General features: G+C 41.8%; 1 protein-coding gene across 1 annotated transcript in view; it reads left to right on the top strand.

Annotated features, from left to right (window-relative positions):
* The window catches only part of LOC126400276 (ectonucleotide pyrophosphatase/phosphodiesterase family member 7-like), a 39,725-nt gene extending 16,491 nt beyond the window's left edge, over positions 1–23,234 (top strand). Inside the window, exons 4-9 of the mRNA XM_050060837.1 lie at positions 4,441–4,586; positions 5,164–5,796; positions 7,007–7,247; positions 13,780–13,878; positions 19,745–19,957; positions 22,801–23,234. Of these exons, the coding sequence (XP_049916794.1) occupies positions 4,441–4,586; positions 5,164–5,796; positions 7,007–7,247; positions 13,780–13,878; positions 19,745–19,957; positions 22,801–23,234 (1,766 nt within the window). The remainder of the gene's footprint in view (positions 1–4,440; positions 4,587–5,163; positions 5,797–7,006; positions 7,248–13,779; positions 13,879–19,744; positions 19,958–22,800) is intronic.
* Positions 23,235–23,405: the final 171 nt, after the last annotated feature.

Below are 23,405 nucleotides of genomic sequence, written 5' to 3'. Positions count from 1 at the left end.
CTTCAGACTAAGCTGTAGAGTGTTCCAGGCGGAAGGGGCCACGTAGGAAAACGCCTTCTTGCCTTTCTCAGTACAGACTAAAGGGGTGGAGTAGGTAATAAAGTCCTGCATATGAAGGCTGTAGCTGGATTGTTTTCGGGATAAATAGATAGTTTTGTTTTGGTTTTTTTGGGGGGGGTTTTTTAAAGATTATTTTTGTAGGCTTTTGCCTTTAATGAATAGGACAGTGTGGGAAATAGGGAGACAGAGAGAGAGAGAGCGGGGACTGACAAACAGCAAAAGGTCGCAGGCTGGACTCCAACCCGCGACCACTGCAGCGAGGCGATGCCTCTGTACATGGGGCGCCGGCACTATCCACTACGCTACCAACGCCCCGAGATAAATAGATCGTTAAATAGGAGGGCAGTAAACCAAGGATGGATTTGTAAATGAAAATATACCAGTGAAGGGTTCGACGCATGGAGAGAGATGACCAGTTGACTAATGAATACAGAACACAGTGATGAGTGAGGGGTTTGCAACCTGTAACAAATTGCAGAGCGCCATGATAGGCAGCATCCAGGAGTTGGAGAGAGCTAGCAGGGGCATACATATACAGGACATCACCGTAATCTAAGAGAGGCAAGAATGTGGCAGCAACCAAGCATTTCCTTGCAGCAAATGAGAAGCAGGATATATTCCTGAAGAAAAAACTTAGTTTCACTTTAAGTGTCTTTAAAAGATTATCCACAGGGACTTTAAAAGAAAGGTCATCATCAATATGGATGCACAGATCCATGCCGATGGATCTGTGCATCCATATTGATGATGACCTTTCGGCATATAAATGAACAGATGCATTTGAAATAGACCCAATATCGTTAATATAAATTGTAAAAAGAGTTGGCCCTAAGACTGAGCCTTGTGGTACCCCATTTGAGACATCTAGCATGCTGGAAGAGAGGTCGCCAAAGTGCACAGACTGTTTACAGTTCGACAGGTACTTAGTAAACCAACCAACCGCATGAGGAGAAAACCCAATGTCAGACAGGCGCTGGCACAAGATACTGTGGTCAACGGCGTCAAATGCTTTAGACAGGTCGACAAAAAGTGCAGCACAGTGGTTCTTTTTGTCTAGGTCCTCCATTATGTCGTTAACCACTTTGACTGCAGCAGACACTGTGCTGTGCTGTTTCCTAAAACCAACCAAATATTGCGGGAACCCAGGAAATCCTTAATCTGGTCATTAATTAAGCGTTCAAGGACCTTAGCTAAAAAAGAAAGCTTAGATATCTATAGTTATCAGGTTTTTGAGGTAACCACCTTTCAGGAGCAGGAGCACAAAAGCAGTTTTCCAGACCTCTGGGATTACATTATTTAACCCTATGGGCCCGAACGACACATAGTGCGTCCAAACTCGCACCTGTTCTTCTCTATGAATTTTCTGCGCGACCGTGCGTCATAGCGAGAAGCCACGCATATCACGTGAAACAGCGAACTGTAGTTTTCCGACAAGACCAAGCACTTGTCGGTAGTCCAATGTTTTCACAGCCAAAAAAAAGATAAAGTTACACTAAAATTATGAATAACAAAGCTTTCATACAGCTTTGCACACACATTACTCTTGGATGGATTACTCGCGAATGCAGGCTTGCACAGAAATGCCACGCATATCATTGTGCTGCCATCCCATCATGCTATAAATCCAGATCAATTGTCTACAAAATAAAAACCTGACGAATTTCTTTACAATCCATTATACAGATCTTGTTTTCAGTCACTTCATATAGTGAGGAATATCGTATCTTACCACGTGTTAGACTTGCATGTGTTTCTCCCTGTCTATCCACATTTGTAGTCCAGCTTCCAGCTTTGACACTCCATCAAACTTTGTATGACAAGACCAGCGCAATTCACCTTTGCGCACCCAGACAACTGAGGCCTAATTATGCATGCGTGACAGGGCAGTAGTCACCATATACATTGAGGGGGACATGCCCCCCCAAAATGTCCCCCCAATATATAACTGAAACTGAAAAACAACAACAAAAAAAACGTTCAGGTCAGGTCAAAGAGCAGCACGGAGCACAGAGAAGTAAGTCAAGATAATGTCGACAAGAAAACGTCCAGAATTTTTTTTTACTGCAAAGTGGCAAATATTATCTTGGAGGACATCATTGCACTTGATTGACTATTTTTCAATTATCTTAGATGTAAATATTTCTTTCAGATAAAACACATTTTTGACTTGTGAATGTGTCAATGGAATTTCTTGCAATAATGAAAAAATACTGCCAATCATGTCCGCCTGGCACAAACCACATGTTTTGGACAACTGTGAAGTGACAGAATGTCCCAGCATCATGGTTCTTATATTGCCAGATTCCAGAGAGTCTCCCCTCTTCATATATAGTAGAATATGTCTACTTCCAACTTGCTTTGGTGAGATACATGTAAAAATGTAAGAATTTAGTAACACGGATTTGTTTTTTTCATTGATATAAAAATGTAATGATGGCAAATCTGGATAGCCCAGATTGTCCTGAAAAAAAACAAGATATAGCATGTGTATGTAGACTTTATAATGACTGTGCTATGAGCTTAAAAGTAAAGGCAGTAAAAATACCCCAAAAAAGGCCTAGGGCCCATAGGGTTAATTTTATTTTATATTTATTATTTCTTTTATTTATCCCCAAGGGGAAATTCAATTTTTTTGACTCTGTTGTCAATTACACACAGGTTCGAACAGACACATGCACAAACAGGACCTATACATGCACTAAGTGAAGAGATGTAAGAGTGACAGGCGACAGGCGCTCTGGGTCGTTGGAGGGTTCGGTGCCTTGCTCAAGGGCACCTCAGGGGTGCCCAGGAGGTGAACTGGCACCTCTCCAGCTACAAGTCCACGCTCCATATTTTGGTCTGGACGGGGACTTGTACAGGCGACCCTCCGGTTCCCAACCCAAGTCCCTATGGACTGAGCTCTTCGTCCTCGTCCTCAAGCACCTCCACTGCAGGCTGCATGCACGTCCTCTTAGCAGCTCTGAAGCTCTGCTTTGATCTCTGCCTTGTTTACATTTTAGAGAATGTAATTTATATTTTCCTCATTAATAATGTATTATTTCACCCACCCAAAAATCATCTGCAAATCTGTGTGTGTGTAAGAGTAGCAGACAAGCAGAGTGTGTACACAACCAAAAATGGGGACAGTAAGGAACAGTTCTACTGGTACCATCCACAACTTTCCACAGTGGAAATTGAAAAAATGGATACCGAACTGAACTGGGCTTTTGAGGTGGGTTTGAGGCGGGGTTTTGTTGGGGGGTGGGGGTTGGGGGGGGTGTCATTTTGTATCTCTTTGTGGTTGTTTTGCCCCTTTTGTAGTAATTTTGCATCTATTTGCAGTTTCTTGCATCTTTTTGTGTCTTTGTGGTAATTGTGAGTCACTTTCTGATCAGTTCCCTTTTAATTTGAGGGACATTTTGCAGGGCCAGGGGGCCCCTGACACTTTGGGTTCCTGGGCCTGTGCCCGGTTTTCGAGTTCAATAATCCATTACTCTGTAAGGGCATATTTGGAAGGAGCCTGAGATCTAATATTTACATTGCGAATAACTGCTCACTGTTACTGTTGTGCACATGACAATAAACAACTTGTTAAAATGTGTGTATTAGTTCTAAACACAAAGTAAAGCTGAGGCTGATGGGAATGTCATTAATTTTGTAGGTATTTACTCCAAAAACAAAATACTGGACAAAGTGAAATTCTGACCCAAGACAATGCTAAATGAAAATTCATCACCAAAGTTTTACAATTCCCTCTGAGGGCAACATGAATGTCTGAGCCAAATGTCATGGTAACCCATCCAATAGCTGTCAAGACATTTAACTCTATTTACCCAGCTACCTGCTGGTGATGCTAGATTATATTTCGGATGTATCCTATCTGCAAAGGATTCATCATCTTAAACCTGAATGTCCATACAAATGTTTAAGCCAATCTATCCAGTGGATTTGTATTTCTCTGAATAATTGAAACACGTCTACTTCCTTGTGGTTCTAGAGGCAAGTGATTACCAAAGTCATAAAGATTCATCCTCTAAGGACCACAAAAGTGGAAAACAAAAAAAAAAATGGTATTGATAATCCATCCAATTGTCGAGATTTTTCTGTCTGGATCAAGAAGGTGGCTTGACTTACTGACATTGCCACCCCGTAAGCCACTTCACAGTGGCTAAAAGTAATGTAGGTCTGAACATATGCACATTTACAAATTCAAACGTGTACAACAAAAAGAGTGTTTTGAAAGTTTAATAGCCTACCATAAATTAAATTATATTCTGAAACCCAATATTATGCAGTGCCATATAAACTGTAATCTAATCCTTTGTCCTTCAATGTGCAATCTGTTCTCTACTAACAGACTTGTTCTTCTCTTTCATCTGTTTTTCCTCTTTTTATCAGGACGTTACATCGAGAATCACGGAGTAATCCACAACATGTGGTTCAACACTACCACTCAGGAGAAGAAGCAGTACTACATGACTCAGTTTGTTGATTCCTACTGGGACAATGGCAGTTTACCCATCTGGATAACAGCACAAAGACAGGTTCATTACATGTATCTACACTGGAAATTATTCCTAGAAGTTACAATATGCAACTAATATTTTACAATAAATTACATTATTTTCACCTCACAGGCTTTTACTGTGATATTTAACCAAATTCAGAATTTTATTGTGAAAATCATACAGGTAAATATAGTAATTTTACAGAAGCATATGTAGTCTGGTGCCACTTTACAGGCTACAGATTAGCCCTTTAAAATACCAGTGAAACAAATATAAATTGAGAGCATTTTAAAAAATAGCAAAGAGTTGTTTAAAAGTGTTAAAGTAGTAATTCAAAAGACAGACAATGCCACCTAGGGATTTACAGAGCCCTAGGACTTGCCCTAATTGTTGTACTGTAAAAATTACACAGTAATTTACTGTGAAAGTAATGCAACTAGTAGCCAGTAATGTACTGTATATGTACAGTCAAATATTTTACAGTGTATCTTTTTTTTTATACATAATTTTCTATATGTCTAGTTGTTGTAACCATGTTTCTATGAAACATTCTTTAAGGAACTGTTTTCAAGGAGCTCTTTTCTCTAAGTGTTTGTGTTTTATATCCTCTCAGGGTCTAAAAGCAGGGTCTCTGCATTTCCCTGGCACAGCAGCCACCTACAAAGGAGAGACTGTGAGAGTTAGGCAAGTGGAACCTCGTTTCTATGATCATTCTAATGAAACAGAATGGAGGCTGAACATCGACAAGGTGATTGGGGAGTGGTTCCACCAACAGGACCTGGACTTTGTCTCCTTGTACTTCGGGGAACCAGACAAGACTGGGCACAAATATGGACCAGATTCCCCAGAACGCCGTGCAATGGTCCAGCAAGTGGACCGTACTGTGGGCTACATCCGGGACAAGATCCAAGACCATGGCCTTACTGACCAGCTCAACATTATCATCACTGCCGACCACGGGATGACTACAGTTCTACGGGATGGACTGGTTGAGGAGATCATCCTCTCTAAGATTCCTGGCTTCGACTTCAGGGATATCAAGTTTCATCTGGTAGATTATGGTCCCACTGGGATGCTGCTTCCTAAAGAGGGGAAGCTAGAGAAGGTCTACCAGGCTCTGAAAGGAAGCCATCCTCACCTTCATGTGTATAAAAAGGAGGAGATGCCAGCTAGACTGCACTACAGTAGCCACCCTCGACTTCTGCCCATCATCCTCTTTGCTGATCCTGGATATGTAATCAATGGGGTAAGAGAATGGGCACGTCACTCTTGTACTACTCAGGGCATAACCAATCTTGGAACCCATCTGACAACGACAAAGCCTCTCGAGGCCAACTGCCAATATTTCAGGAAATCCAATGTAGCCAGCAGTTATCTGGGCAAAGACTTCATACAGTTATTGTTTGCAGTTCAATTAGCAACTTGAGATAACATAACAACTAATCTGTATAAACATATATCAGCATATGAATGTAGATGAATTTGAAAAGAGCCAATAAAAATAATGATTAGAATATGGCTAATGGGTTCCAGATTGCATTTGCGTTCTGCCTCTTTTGCTCTCCATATGGACTGTTTACCTGCATGCAACCAAGGCCTGCTAAAACGTGATAGGTCAATACTACCCTGACAACAGAGGGAAACCAGAACACTTCCAATGCCAAAACTTTGTACCATTGCCTACAGATCATGCATACATACCATAAAACTTCAGTAAGTAGCCTGTGCTATTACTTGCTTAAATCACTGAAATCAACAAGGCTTAAAATAATACATAAATTATGAGTCATTCATTTGATCTAGCTCCAACAGACAGTTCATCAGAGAGAGAGTGAGTTATGGCACTCGAGGATTACGGCACCTGGCACATCAACACAACACCACTTTTTCTTGTTAATACTCACATCTTGGATTAATTTTTATGAAAAACCTTTTTGATTCTTTTGATCTGAGGATCTTTACAGACTAAAGGAATATGAATAATTTACAGGGTAGTGGAGGAATGGACACAAAGTTTGAGGTAGCCAACAACCCGGTTTTTAACATGCAATGAACTTCTATAAAAAAATGACCTGCCTGGCAACCAGACCAGGCATCTAACTGAGACAGGTTTTTATTTGTCAAAATGTGTTGCCACAATGGGCTAGTAAAAAGGACTAGGCATTTAATCGTGACTAGGCTTTTAATTGAAGTTTCACAGTATGTAGATATTTGTTTATAAAAGTTAGGGCATAATAACTGAAGCTGAGACCCATATTTTCTTCATCAGGGAAGTCTTGGTGGTGCATCACCACCAGGGTGAAAAAGCTTTGTAGGAACTTCTTTGTAGGGGAAAAATAATGATAGAATGTAATGATAAACTTGTAACTCATTTAAGGTTAATTGTTCATTTCAGAGAGTAACACTGTCTGAAATATCCATCACACATAATTTGCATGTTTTCTCTCCATACATAGTTCTTCCCTGTGCAGTTCAACAAAGGAGAGCATGGCTTTGACAATCATGTGATGGACATGAAGCCATTCTTCAGGGTGGTGGGGCCCGATTTCCAGAAGAACCTGGTGTTCAGGCCCTTTGAGACAGTCAACGTGTACCCACTGATGTGCCATCTTCTAGGGATAAACCCAGAGATGAACGATGGACACTTGGATAATACCAAAGGCATGCTGGTCCCCAAGAAAAATGGAAACAACAATAGTAAGAATTATTGTGCTGTACTGTGACATTTCAGATATAATTTATACTAAGTAACTGACAAAGATAATCCATCCGCCTGACAGGTGTGGCATGTCAAGATGCTGATTAAACAGCATCATTACTACACAGGTGTGTCTTAGGATGGTCACAATAAAAGGACACTCTAAAATGTGCAGTTTGATCACACAATACAATGAAACAGATGTTGCAAATGCTGCAGGAATTTCCCCCAGTGCTGTTGCCTGTGAACCAAACGTTCATTTCACTACCACAACCTGTCTCCGTCTCCACTGTTGTTTCTCAAGAATCAACTTGCCCTACAACTGCAAACCACATGTAACCACACCACAAGCCTGTACTATGAAGCCAGTTAATCTTACCCAGGATATCTTTTGGTTGTCTGGCTTGACTAACCCTAACATTGGCCATCTGGATAACCAGTACTACAAAGCTGGTTATCAACTAGTTCAGTCAACTCTGGGTATTCCTGTCCAGCCCCAAGCATGTTCATGTGGAAGAGGCAGTTGTGTTAATACTGTACAAGCAACATCATCAGAACCATGAGTCACTGTTGGCCGAGGTGTAAATTGCGTATAGGTATCACTTCTTCTAAAGTAGCTGTAAATATTGTTTAAGAATCCCACAAACCAGAAACGAGCAGCCCCGCACTCCTCTCCTCCTCTGCGCCCTTTACATAGTGTAGCCCGAAACTGCATGTCATTTTTTAATTATCAGAGACTCAACACGGGAGGCAAAAACTTTATTTGAAGTTGAGTTTTGGTTTAAAAAGACACATATAAGTTGGAGGGCGGCACGGTGGTGTGGTGGTTAGCACTGTCGCCTCACAGCAAGAGGGTTCCCGGTTCGATCCCGGGTGTGGGAGCCCTTCTGTGTGGAGTTTGCATGTTCTCCTCATGGGTTCTCTCCGGGCACTCCGGCTTCCTCCCACAGTCCAAAGACATGCAGATTGGGGACTAGGTTAATTGATAACTCTAAATTGTCCATAGGTGTGAACGTGAGCGTGAATGGTTGTCTGTCTCTATGTGTCAGCCCTGCGATAGTCTGGCGACCTGTCCAGGGTGTACCCTGCCTCTCGCCCAGTGTCAGCTGGGATAGGCTCCAGCCCCCCATGACCCTCAAGAGGATGAAGCGGTTAGAAGATGGATGGATGTAAGTTGGAAAGCAATTGGGCGTCTGTCTCTGTTTGCACCCCTGGCAGTTAGTGAACCCAAATCTGGCAGAGAGTTGGGGGGAGACGGTGTGACTCTATGCTAGACTAGCTTACTTGTTGCTAATGGTGAGTTGTTGCCTAAGTTAGGCTGGCTGTATTGAGATGTTTTAATAGTGGTTTAATATCACAGCAGTGACAAACAATGTCACCTGGCTGTCCATGAAGGCAGGTCAGGGAAACGTGATGCTGCTCTGCAGGGCGCTTGATTTGCGTGTAGCTGCTTAGAGGGAAGTTGAAGAGGGAGGGGCAGGGGCTCAACTCAAATGCAGTTGTCAGGCAAACAACACACTTTTAATTTGGATTTACAATGGGCCAAATTTTAAAACTGAAGTATGAAATCATTAAAATAAATAGAAAAAATGACTTGCAAAAAGGCAGGTGCTTGAGCACCACCTGGGGTCTATGGTTGCATGTGTCTGTTAATCAGCAGCTTGATATGTCACACATTTCAGGTGGATGACTTATCTTGGAAAACAAGATGTGCTCACTAACACAGATTTTTTAATGAATTTGTGACAAAAATTTGAGATTCAAAAGTCCTCTGTGTGCATAGAAAAACACATCTTTAACATGAACTTGTAAAAAATGGGAGCAAAGACAAAAATGTCCTTGCTGGTTTGTTTTGCTTTATTTCAGCAGTGCAGCTTGCCAATAGGTGTCTATACCCATGGTGGTCTTGCAGTGGGACAACAATGAAAGTTAAGGTGGTTAAAATCAGAGTAGGGCAAGCGAGACAACCATTGACCTTTACGCAGGAGGCCGGTGTTTGCTTCCCATATGATTACAAAGCCAAACCCTGTTCTTTTTCCAAAACCCAACCACGTCCTTTTGTTGTTGAAGGAAAAAAAATGTCAATACAGAGTGTTGTACCGACATTGCGTGTTTATTTTGAAAAGACTGTATGCAAAATGTACATTTCCTGTGAAAACAGAAGTGTACTTTGAAAACAGACAGAGCGTCGACAACCAACGCACCCAAGGTAACTTGGACATCATAAGTCGACTCGGAAAGTCCATGATCAAATGTCGATACTTGACGAGGTTGGAGTGAGAATGTGTTGGTTTAAATTGTTGGGTCTGTTTGTTTCGGAGAGGAGGAGAACTCTGCACATAATGTGACTGAGGGTAAAAACCTCCTGAACCTCTGGATCAGAAATAAGGTGAGCACACATTAAGTTATTAGAGAAAAAGATGAGCACACATTAGCAGGTGCTTGGCCAGGTGCTGGGTGTCACATGCCACACAGTGTAAGACTAACACTGATTTGTGATGTGAAACTGCTTTATTTTATTTTTACTGACTTTAATCACCTGGGGCCTCATGTACAAAGACTTGCATGGATTTCCTACTGAAACATGGCGTACGCTTAACTCCAGAAAACGATGTACGCACAAAAACATCCAGATGTATGAATCTGTGCGTAGGCATGAATCCAAGTACATTTCCTTTGTACATCCCAATCAACATGGAATTGAGCGCACATGTTGGAGTACCCGGCCCCTCCCTGTCCACGCCCCAATTTAAATATGCAAATCATATTTAAATGAGCCCTGCACCTGAGATTCCCCTCTCTGCACGAAATGAGCCCTGCACCTGAGATTCCCCTCTCTGCACGATCAGAAAACTAAAACAAAAGAATGAAAAAGACGTGAAAAAAGAAAAACTTCACAGAATGCGAGTTGGAGAGGACAGGAGAGGAGGAGCTTACCCCGTTTGAATATTGAGTCGCCTGGGGTAAATTGAAAGCAGACAATTAATTATGTGAACCGGATTTACAGTTTATATTTGTTAATTTTATACATCACTTACATCATGGATCACTCACTATTGTAAATGAATGCAGAAGTGCGCCGGGGGAAAGGTGAGGCTGATTAAGAAATGTCACACTTTACGCACGGGTTTATTGACATGAGTACTTTACACACTGAGACGATCAGGGGCTTGTTAGAAAGCTCTGACGCTGTAGTTTAAACTGCAAAAACCAGCAAGTCACTAACTTGTATCACTGACTGGTACTGATGCTGTGAATAAAGGATAATATTTGGGGGCGCACATGCTCAGTGCGTATCAGGGGGATTAATATTAGGACAATTAAACGAATCAATTATTTACTCACCAAGAAGCCACCCATCGCGCACAGTGCCAGCTAGTAGTCTGTTCCCAACCAAGCTGTTACTCAGAATGTAGGCTATGAATCGTGCGTTGAACCAGGCCACCTGGCCACAATGTTGGTTAATTGCATTTGCGCATCACATATGATCTGTGCATTGGTCGAATGAATATGCTTCCTGTTGACATAAACAAATTCATCCTGCGATGGCGCTTTGTGTGAGCAGTCGATAGCTCCGATTACATTAGGAAAACCGACTCTCGCTCATTGGCCTGTTCAGCTGCATATGAGAATTTGATATACCTGGCTGACATGCGGATAATTCCGTCCCACACAGCTGGCATGGCTCGGCTCAGGGTCGACTGGCACAGTCCCGATCGGTCGGCCAGCTCCCTCTGGAATGCCTGTGTTGCTAGGAGGTCAGCACCTGTATGGATACAGGCAGCGCATGGCTCCTCGCCATATCGCGCTCCAAGGCCGGCCGCAGCTCTGCGCACAGTTCCAGGAGGATTGCCCTCGGGAACCAATGCGGCAAATATTGCTAAAGCAGCCATTGTTATTAACTGTATTTCGGCACCACTTTGCGCATGTTTTTATATCCACTCATCTAATTGCAGACACATGGGTGTGTTAGTTGTTCATCAGTGTTGATTGTTCATGTGTCTCTGATGTGCACATCACTCTGAGGACTAATTGTTTTCACATTTATTTATTATAACAGTTTCCCAGCATCACCTCTAAGTGTCGCCAAAGGATGAACAGCTGTAGAAATGTGCGTACGCCAGCCATGAAGTTGGCGTGAGGCACTGCACATTTCCACGGTCATTTCACTCTTGATACATCTGAACTTTACCGTGGAAAAGGACGTACACCATGTTTTTGTGCGTACTGCACCCTTTGTACATGAGGCCCCTGGTCAGTTTGTTTTGGAGAGACCTCTGCGGATAATTTGGCTCCCGGTAAAAAAAATTTCCAACAATGAACACTGAAGGAATTAGGAGAAGTTTCGGTTGCAATCTGCAGTCCTCACCACTAGTGGTACTAAAAACTCCTAAATCTTACACACTGGACCTATAATACTGAGCACTTTATGCAGGGGTGTGTTCAGTGCCTGGTTTTTGGGCTATAGACATTTTTACTGCCAAAATGTGAATATGAATTTTAAGCTCATACAACCACTGAATCTTCTGTGGCAAATGTAGCTATCCCTGCCCCCTGACTCATAAGTTGGCTCCTGAGCCACACACACACACACACAAACACACAAGTCAAGTTTAACTTTATTGTCATTTCCACATATAGAGTACATGGTAACAAAATTACGCTTTCTCCCAACCCCAAGGGGCCATCATACAGGTACAAATATTTTTTAAGAAAAGGTTGAAAAGATAAAAAAATAAATGAATATCAAACATACAATTATAAAAATAGAAAGTTAAAAAGTTAAAGAATATAAATACCACACATACATATATATACATATATATGTATGCATTTATACATACATGCATACATATAAACATATACAGATAAATAAAAGCGCACATGTAGATTGTAAGGACAGTTCCAACAGAGCCCTGGACTAAGAGACATCTGGTATTTAAAGTGCATATTGGGATGAATGACATGAATGGAGGTGACAATGTCCAGTGTAAAATGTAGTAGTGCAGGGTTTCCATAGAATTGGATGAGGGGATGGGGGTGTACCTATATGATGTATGGACGCAGGGTGCTCAGGAGTCGAACAGCTTGGGGGAAGAAAGCTGTTGCAGAACCTTGCAGACCTTGTCTTGATGCTGCAAAGCCTTCTACCTGATGGAAAGGCAAACAGACCTTGGGAGGGGTGGGAGTCCTGCACAATGGAGGAGGCTCTGCGTGCGCAGCGTCTCTGTAAAATTTCCTGAATGAAGGAGAGGAGGATTCCAATGAATCTCTCCACTGTTATCACTATGCTTTGCAGGGCCTTGCGAACTGCCGTTCTGCAGTTTCCGTACCACACAGTGATGCAACCAGTCAGGATGCTCTCAACAGTGCCTCTGTAGAAGTTGGTTAAAATGGGTGGTGGCTCTCTAAAATCTCCGCAGGAAGACTTAATGGCTTTCTGCTCTGAGTAAACTCAGTCTGAGGCTCTTCTGCTAGCAGCACAATGTCTCTCCTTTAATGGTCAGTCTGTCATTCATTTTCATTTATTTTCCCTAACCACTTATCCTGTTAGGGGTTGCTGGGGGGCTAGAGCCTATCCCAGCTGACACTGGGAGAGACATGGGTTAGGGTTAGGGTTACACATAGGGCTGACACACCCGCTGCGAGGGTCATAAGGACAGAGGGATGTCGTATGCTGTAAAGCCCTGTGAGGCAAATTGTGATTTGTGATATTGGGCTTTATAAATAAAATTGATAAAATTGACATAGAGACAGACAACCATTCACACTAACATTTATACCTGCGGCCAATTTAGAATCACCAATTTTGAACTGTTGGAGGAAGCACAACATGCAAACTCCCCACAGAAGTCCCCCCCCCCAGAGGACCCAGAGGAAACATATAAATAGAAAACAGAAGAGGACCCAGAATTTACCCCTGGGGAACATCACCAGAGAGGGAGGATGGGGATGATAAATATTCACAACAGAGCGAGATCTTTCAGAGAGATAGAAGGGAAACAAGGCAAGAGCACTGGTTTCACATGATATCACACGCTGAGGGGCATGAGAAAGCTTCAGTATTTGAAGCCATGAGAAACTCATGAAGCTCTATGTAAACTGATACAGAACAGATGATGGTGATGTGATGGACTTTTGACTTGACCTGACATTGCTTTCTGTTATCACCATTCATAGACTGAGATAGCAGTTAGTGTCCATAAACTGTACAACACAAGATAACAACACTGCATAAAGTTGGATTAGATAACTGTATGACTAGATAAGATCCCAATCTGCACAATGATAGCAATTAGCTGACTGTGACCACCTCATACTGTATGATATCATTCAGGTGAAATATCGTGTCTTATCAGTACATAAAATTGTTTTTTTCTACATACAATATGGATGATCTTGCGCCATGAAACAAACCCATAAGTCCAACCTACCCATCATCCTTTTGGTTTGTGTCTGTTCTGTGAGTGTCTGGGTCTGGGTTTTTGTCTGTAACTATCTCTCCTCTAATATTTTTTTGTCTGTCTGCAGATCCAGAGATGAATACCCAGCTCAAAGTGGTTATCGGCTTATCAGCAGTGACTGGGTTTCTGGTACTGGTGTTCATAGTGACCACCTCCTATGCTTGGTGTAAGAGGAGCAGAGCAGAAATCAGGTAAAATGCTGTAATCAGTGGTGTAGTGGAGGGTATATGCAGGTATACCAGGTATACCCAATTCTTCTTCTGGCCATTTACAGTATACCCACCTATCAGTCAAAAAGCCATTGGAATATATAGGGGAGTATTTGTACTACTTCCTTGGTAACCTACCCACCTACCTAGCTACCTTGGACCACTAGGTGTAATCATTATGAACATTAATTATAATTGTTTCTTGCACTCTCCTGGCCAAGTCACCCTTATCTCTTTTTACTCTGCAAATTGACAGTGTATATTCTACATTTCAGTGTGATTTATACATATATGGGATATAGAATTGTCAATAGACCCTTTCACTGTTAGTAAACAGTGTAATGTTTTTTGGTGGCTGGGGCTTTACTGGAGGCAAAACAATTCTCCACAGACATTATCTAGTCATTATCAAGTCTCTCTGAGTAGGGTGTGTTCAGAACTACTCATTCTGAGTGCTGGTGTGCAGTAGCCTGAGTGTCAGACTGAAGCTCCCAGAACCTTCAGTCTGACATGGCTTCCTATGAAGGCGATTTACAAGGGGGCGGGAATTTGATTTTTTCCCTAACCAATCAGTAGAGATCAACGACTCACCCAGAATCTGACGTCATTAGTATCCATGCCTCGGGGGTGCCGAAAACAAGCGAGCATTGCCCGTTTAAAATGTCTCCGTCGTCGTGCACGCCCAGCTGCATCACCGTTAAATCCAGTTTAGCAGCTTCCTTAATTTGGTCCTCCATTAACGCGAGTAGTGGCGCAATACCTCGATAGCATCGTTAATGTGGTCTGTAGGATCTGTAGCGGTCGCCATTGTTGCTATCCTCACCAGTTACCCACCGGCGTACAGCTTGACGTCAGTGTGGCGCTGATTGGCTAATCGCTAGACCCCTGGCGTTCATTGGTCCGTCCATCGTTTGGACGAGATAAATCGCAAATTCATTGAAGTATGCCAGACCAGTAATGCAAGCCTACTCAGTTGAGTGGGCGGGGTCTATGGTCTGGAACCAGGCTAGGTGTGCAGGGCCATAGCCAGGGTTTAGAAATTAGTGAGGTCCAGAATTTGAAATGGGGGGGTTGGCCCAGCTGCCGAAAATGTTCACATTATTTGACTAAAAACATATATTCATTTTAACATCAGTTTGGACCACTCTACTAGCTACTTTATAGTAGGCTGTACATAATCCCATACAGTGAGGTTAGGCCTGTCGCGATATGCGATAAGTCAGTTAATTGCACGTTAAATTAAAAGGGAGACAGTAACTTTTCTGGCCGCGATTAATTGCCATATTCATGCATGTTTGTTTTCCTCGTCTCTCTCTACCAAAGAGACTAGACGACAAGAGCGTTCACTGCCGTGCATAGTCTGGCAGGTCAGGTGAGTTGGTTCATTAGCGTAATGAACGGAGGGAAAGCTCTTGTCATCGAGTGTCTTTGTCTCTGTGGGGGAGGCGGGGCTATGGGCTATACACACACACACAGTGCGATCTTAGTGCGGGGGAGACGAGGCGGAGAAAAAAAAAGAACAGTTGAGCGTAAGAGAAAGACAGGGAACTTGTTCCTAAGCCAAAAGCCACGGCCCCTGCGTGGGAGTGTTTTGGATTTAAACCAAATGACAGAGGGGAGCCCAGTAGGCTAAGTTGGACGAGCTGGTGTGCCAGGTTTGTTCTAAAACCATCTCAACAAAAAGAGTGAATACGACCAACTTATCTGCACACCTGAGAGTGAGAGACTGACAGTCTATTTTTTGTATTTATTTATTTTTGATAGTTTTACGTGTTATTTCGGATATTTAAATTTACTTTTTTGCATTCCTAAATATTCTTGTTAAATAAATGTTTATTTCTCTTTAAAAGGGTGTACTTGTATAAGTTTAAAAAATGGTCTAAAAACAGCAAAATTACAATAATAATAAAAATGGTCTTAAAAGCATAATATTACAAAATGTTATCGCTTATTGCAATAATTTCTGACGCAATTAATCGCCCAGCAAAATTTGTTATCATGACAGGCCTAAGTGAGGTGATAGTTGTTGTTTTTTTATTTTTTATGGCAGGCTACTTTGTACTTGTAGGTTTAGTACAACAATAATGGTCTTTTGAGAGAGAGAGGAGGGAGAGAGATTTTCTATTGTAAGGACTCTAGAAATCTATTTTCACTGAGACATATAGAGGTGAGAGGTAAAGAGACCCCTTTAACCAGTTTTAGCAAAATTCATACCACAATGACCAAAAACCCTTTAGGGGGGTCCGGGGTCCCCCGGGAGAAAATTTTGTATACATTTGATTTAAAGGCATCAATCTGGTGAATTCTGAGAGCCAAGTTATGATAGAATATGCCTATATTTCAACATCTTTGTGTTCTTTATGCGTGAAAAACGTTCTATTTTTACTGATAAACACACTAGTGCTAAGGATTAGTGGTTAAACATTTCAGTCATCAAAAGAAAAATGACTAACGTACTGATCTGCCTTGTCTTGGCTCTGGACGCATCATATCCAGGTCTATAGAACAGGTTATTCATCTTATTTACATGACGGCATTTCATTTCTGTCTCTACGCTCTTTACAATTCTCCTCTGTTCTTTGTATCGCGCACGGCGGAGTTTTGCCCCGATGCCCACACACAAACACACACACACACACACACACACAGACAAGCCTGTGTTGCGTTCAGGCGTTGCCGTTGTCATGAAATAACAAAGCCAAAGAATTCTCAGTAGGCACTCCAGCCAGTGCACTACAGAGTGACATTCATTTACCGGAGGCATTTTATATCTGGCTGTTTTTTGGAGACTATGGCGGGGCAAATTAGACTATGGCGGGTGCGTTCCGCCGATACATCAGATAACTTCCTGCGTGTCGTTTCAAAATAAAAGCTGTCCAGTGTGTTAATATGTTTACCATGCTGTTTGGGGCTCCTTCTATTTTTTTCTCTTTGAAATTTTTACCGAGGTCCGGACCTCGGTGACCTCGGTGACCTGCAATAAAATTTAAGTTTGGAGCTATGACTCCTTCTATTCTGGCTCCTAATAACAAAACAGGACAACATTTTGAGACTCCTGTGTAGCCTACAGCCCTGTGGTGGAGAGTTGTGTTTTGTCTCCGGCTAATAAAACTACATCATTTTGATGTCGACCCTAAAAGGGTATATAAATGAATAACTTTCGGTACAGATCAACACTTTTGTGCCTTCATCCTAACAAAAGGTGGGGACAATACACATAGCTGAACAGACATTCGCCCTTCTGTTACCTCTCTCACTGTGCATCTCTGTGGTCTTTTCTCTCTTTCCTCAGTTACAAACCCGAACAAGCTGCTGATGAAGACAGGACAGACATGAAGCAAAGCAGATTTTGAAAATTCAGATTTATGTTTGTGTTCTTTCCTCAGTCTTCTCCTATTTCAAGGCATAATTTTCCATTAAACATTAAATTATAGTATCAAAGGATACTGTGACTAATTATTACCAAGTCCATGGAGGTAATGCCATGGTTTGGTTGTTGGCTGGAAGGATATCTGAATTAGACATTGGCCATGAAACAAGTAGTTGATTTGTGGTGTGGACCAAAGAATTTCAAGCATTCAACTATTTTCTCAGGAATGAATAAGTGTTGCAAATGTATTCCAAGACTGTCACTGTGTACTCTTTCATCAAGATCACAATACAGATGCAGATTAAAAATGTCCCATTGTGCAGTTGTTGTTGGCTTTAATTCAGTTTGAATTCATCGTGATGACACCTTCCACTCATGAGGAACGTCATGAACACTATGGGCCCAAAGGCTGTAAAAGGATCACCTGGAGACTTAACATTCTAAAATCCTTTCATTTTAGAACTGACAAAACTTCATGACTTAATTTTATACAATTGTACCTCAACATTCTATAACCATAACATTCTAGAACCATAATATTCTAGAATCTGTGACATTTTAGAAACATTCCAGAACTCTAACATTCTAGAAGTCATAACAATGCAAGAGTGTGCCATATGGAGTGGCTACACCAATGAGTCAGCAGCAGCTTTTTACTGCAACATTCTAGAACCCTAACACATTCAACAAGTCATAACTTAACATTCTACAGTTGTAAATAAACATTCTACAACTATATCAGTTCTAGAACCATAACTTCTAAAGCCCATAAAACTCTAGAACCCAAGAATCCATGACACTTTAGAGCCTGTAACACACCAGAACATTCAACTTAACATTCTAGAACCCTAAACTTCTAGATTACAAAACATTTATAACGTAACATTCTACAATTGTACCTCGCCATTCTACAACCTACAATTCTAGAACCTTAATATTCTAGAATCTGTGACATTTTAGAAACATTCCAGAACCCTAACATTCTAGAATGTATAACTATGTCTGAGTGTACCATAAGAAGCAGTGGCCCCTCCCTGCCCCCCAGCCTGTAATAAGGTCGGCAGTCCTTATGGCACACCTATGATCACGCCTAAGCAAGACTTCATGAGCATCCCCTTGCCCCAGGGCTATACTAGGTTCAGCAATCAAAAGCTTCACTCTAACATTCTAACACTTATAATTATGCATGAGTGTGTCATATGGAGAAGCTGAGAATTGTGCCATTTCTCTCCTATCTTCAACTGTTAATTTCCAGGCCTTAATAGATGGTGACTTAACATTCATCCAATTAAATGTAATTTGTTTTAATGCAACCATACGTATTATTGTATACAAATATTTATCTCCTCCACTCTCTATTTCTGCTGGAATGATTCCTAATATAATGTTGGATGGCTGTAACATATATTTATTACAGACTGGCATGTTGACGATGGGCTGCTAGCCTTGCACCTGCTAATGTGTGCTCACCTTTTTTTCTGAAGATCTAGCAGTTCAGAAGCTTTTTACCAGGAGCCAAATTATCCACAGAGGTCTCTTCCTCTCTAAAATAAATGGACCACATGATTTAAACCTGTAAAACAGTGAATCAAGCAATTTCACGTGAAAAAAAAGATGATTTTCCAATGCTGCTTGTTGCAGATTGGCTCCTAATTACCGTTGCCAAAAAGAAAACCCCAAATCGCGAAAAGCCTTGTCTAGAGCCAGTGTTTGGATTGTCCACTCTGGGCTACTGTAGAACTATGGCAGTGAACATGGCAATCCCCATAAACAAAGGCCCACTCCCTGTGCAGATATAAATATCTCATTGTACAGTAATGAAAACAGGATTCTTATTTTCAGGCACACTAAAAGGCTTATACACTGAAGAAAATATACTTTTAATATATATTCCATTTCTGCCAATATATCCCCCTAACTCCTACACACTGGACCTTTAAAGAAACAATTTCTTGGTTTGTGTTCAGTATCTTGTCATGTTATACCCCATCTTACCTGTGTGTTAAAGTGTTGACAATTATCCTCTGCAATGTCTCTTGTTCACACATGCGCTCTCCCTGTCATATTACTGTATTGCACTTGTAAAAAATATAGTGGGACTTAAGTTTATGGCCTGGTAGATAAGTGCTGACAATATCCCTCATTAAGTACAAAGACTGATTAGGGGTGTATCCACTAACATTGTGCCATACGGTCTCATATTTGCTTCAGGGTGATATCATTCATACTATTGCAGGAAGAAGAGAGGAACAATAAGGTCTTCCTTTAAGACATTGATAGTTGTAGTGGCCAGGAATAAATTATAAAATTGAGACCAAGCCGGCCAACTGAAAAAAGTTTAAATAAAGTGTAAACCAGAAGAATTTCTGTTACAACAAGGTGTAAATCCTCAGGCATGCTGCGGCTCTGTCTTGCTGTCCTCGGCCTCAGTGCCTGCTCTCCTTGTACTGCAGCCCCACCACAGGACCCTGAGCTGCGGTCAGTATTCACAGGGTCCACCAGAAACAAGCTGCTGCTCATCTCCTTCGACGGCTTCCGCTGGGACTATGACAGAGATGTTGAAACTCCTCACCTGGATAAGATGGCCCAGGATGGAGTGAAGGCAGCCTATGTTACTCCACCTTTCCTCACCATTACCAGCCCTGCTCACTTCACACTGCTGACAGGTAAAAGCAACAGTTTTGCGCATTTTATTTTTAACAGCGACCAATCTGCCAAGCAACAAACAGCTCAAGAAATGTCGGTGTCTGCTCGTATTTATTTGACAACTGCAAAAGATGGTGTCTACTAAGGTTGGGTTTTTTTTCACAGGCCATTATAAGTATGATCACCTTTTGGCCACAGCTGGCCTACTTGTAGCTATTACTATAATACACTTTTTAAAAAGTTTGATTGCATCTTTGTGTTCCAAAACTTTGCTTATGTACAGAAAAAGAACACATATGAATTAAGAGTTTCTGTGATTGTTTCTGACTCCAAGGTCAGTGCCCCAGCTCCAGCTGCTCCCGATTGCTCTGTATTTCATGTTCAGTCTCCTATAAGTTGGTGTTTCAGGAAATTTTCTAAAATTTCTACTGAGGACAGAATTTCACTTAGTTGTAAGGTGCATTGGGAGATGAAGCCATTATGAGGTACTAAAGTTTGAGCAACACTTGTATGCATAATAATAATAATAATAATAATAATAATAATAATAATAATAATACATTTACACAGCACATCAAACATATGTTACAAAGTGCATCACAAGGCAATAAAAACAGTTAAATGAAGTAAGAGTATAAACAATGAGGTATCTCTAAATAGTAAAGTGGTAAAACAAAGTGATAAAAACAAATAAATACACATACTTGTGTATAAATATGCACATGCATTTACACAAATCGGCACATGCATAAATACCCATACACACACGCTCTATGCACAAGCTTTAGCACGCATATGCACAAGAACATATATATACATATACAGGACACTGGGACTAAAATACAGTCTTAAAAAAAATGTGCTTTTAAATGTTTTTTAAGAGTGTATACAGATGTAGATGGTCGTATCTCAACAGAAAGTGCTTCCCAGATTTTGGGAGTCTTGACAGCAAAAGCCTAATGTCCTCTAGTTACAAATTTTGTCCTAGGAACAGTAGCTGACTAGATAATCTCAGGGCACATTCAGACTCATCTGGTGTTAAGAGATTCATTATATACTCAGGAGCTAGTCTAAGTCGTGTTTTGAAGGTGAATTATAAAATTTCAAAATTAATCCTAAAATGGAAAGGAGGCCAATGCAGTGATGCTAGGACAGGTGTAATATGCTACCGTTTGTTAATGCCCATTATAAGTCTTGCAGCAGTATTCTAAACCAGTTGGAGCCCTGAGAGTTGCTTCTGATGGCAGAAATATAAGGAGCTGCAATAGTGAAGTCTAGAAAAGATAAAAGCATTTATGACCTTCTCCATATCACAGATGGACATAAAATATTTTACTTTAGAGATGGTTCTTACTTGTAAAAAAAAAAAACAAGCTTGACCTACTGTCTTGACCTGTTTTTCAAAGCTGAGGTGTGAATTAAATATGATTCCTAAGTTGCTGGCAGAGTGTGTGACATAGGGAGCTCAGCTGGTGTTATAGCACTTCAGTCGCACAGTGTGAACTGACTAGTGAAACTTCTGTTTTGTTATTGACAAGCTGCAGAAGGTTTTGATGCATCCACTCTCTGATATCATTAAGGCAATTGTGGAGGGGAGTGAGGTGATTGAAGTTATTAGGAATGATGGGTATGTACAGTTTGGTGTCATCGGCATAACAGTAATAAGACGCGTTATGTTTATGCAGTATGTGACCCAATGGAAGCATGTAGAATGAAAAGAGAACCGGACCCAAAATAGAACTCTGGAACTCCACAAGCACTGTTGGGCAAGTTACTCAACAAACTATCTGTGAAATGGCCCAAAGCTGTTGACAAGAAAGAGTGGGAAACAATCAACAGGGACCTAACACAAATCCTGGAGGAACAAGGGGGCACAACACAGGAAAAGCTTGAAAGGATGGGCGACATAATCTACAGCTATGGCGAAGAGCACTTTGGGGCAAATAAAGGGAGAGGTTAAAAGAAACTACCAGCACCAGTGAAGTCCAGGAGGCAACAAGAGATCAAGAGGCTAATCAGAGAAAGGAGACAGATTAGAAAGCAATGGCAAAAAGCCTCAGACACCGAGAAGGAAGGTCTCATACTCCTCCAAGCAGATATCAAGAGCCGGTTGTCAACTTTGCGAAGAGCAGAGAACTTGAGGAAACTTCACAAGAAGAAGGAACACACAAGAACTTATTTCTACAAAGATCCTTTCAAGTTTGTCAAAGACCTCTTCACAAAGGAAAATAGCGGAACTCTGAAAACATCAAAGCAGGATCTGGAGGACCTACTGAAAAAGGTCTACCATGACACGAAAAGGCATGAGCGGATAGTCATTCCACCTGACAGCCGCTAATTCAACCTGTTGTCAACCTGGACACTAGTCCTCCAAAATGGAAAGAAGTAGAGAACACAGTGAGGCGAGCAAGAGCAGCATTGGCCGCAGGGCTTAATGGAGTACCATACAAGCTCTACAAGAATGTGCCGGATGTACTATGCTTTCTTTGGAGGCTCATGAGAACAATGTGGCAGAAGCAACCAATACCCAAGGCTTGGCAAAGAGCTGGCGATGTGCTCACAACAAAAGAAAAGGAGGCATCAAACATCAGCCCATTCCAGCCAATCAGCCTCCTTAACGTTGAGGGGAAAATCTTTTTCCATATAGTGGCACAGAGGCTGTCCACTTACCTGGAAAGACATCGATACTTCTCTACAGAAACCTGGGATTCCAGGATTCTCTGGTTGCTTGAAGCACACTAGCATGATCTGGCACTAGATCCAAGCAGCCAAGAAGGACAAGAGAGACCTGCATGTGACCTTCCTCGACTTGGCCAATGCATTTGGCTCAGTTCCCCACGAACTTCTCTGGGAATCATTCAAGTTCTACCAGAGCTCATCACCACACTGGTCAAGACCTATTCCCAAGACCTGCAACTGTGCTTCACAACAGCAGACTTCACTACGGCATGGCAGCACTTGGATGTAGGCATAATGGCAGGCTGCACAGTCTCACCCTCGGCTTTCACAATGGCCATGGAAGTCATCATCAGGGCCTCAAAATGGGTGGTGGGTGGTGAACGAACCAGGGATGGGCTCCGTCTTCCACCTATCAGGGCATACATGGACGACATGACAACCCTGACCACCACTGCAGCATGCACCAAGCGGCTGCTTGGAAAGCTGCAGAAGAACATCAATTGGGCCCAAATGAAAATCAAGCCAAGCAAATCTCAAAGCATCTCCATAGTCAAGGGGGTGCTGACAGGTGCAAAGTTCTGCATCGGTGAGGAGCCAATACCAATAGTGTCTGAGTAGCCTGTCAAAAGCTTGGGCAGGTGGTACAATGCAAGCCTCAAGGACAGAGAACAAGTGCAACAGCTAAGGCAAGATATCGTCGATGGCCTGAAGAACATCGATAAGATTCTACTGCCTGGGAAACTGAAGCTCTGGTGCCTACAGTTTGGTCTCCTTCCCCGGACACTGTGG

This window comes from Epinephelus moara, chromosome 13 (genome assembly GCF_006386435.1).
Source record: "Epinephelus moara isolate mb chromosome 13, YSFRI_EMoa_1.0, whole genome shotgun sequence".
Taxonomy (NCBI): domain Eukaryota; kingdom Metazoa; phylum Chordata; class Actinopteri; order Perciformes; family Serranidae; genus Epinephelus; species Epinephelus moara.
The sequence above is the reverse complement of the archived record's forward strand: the minus strand, read 5'-3'. Positions and strand labels throughout refer to the sequence as shown.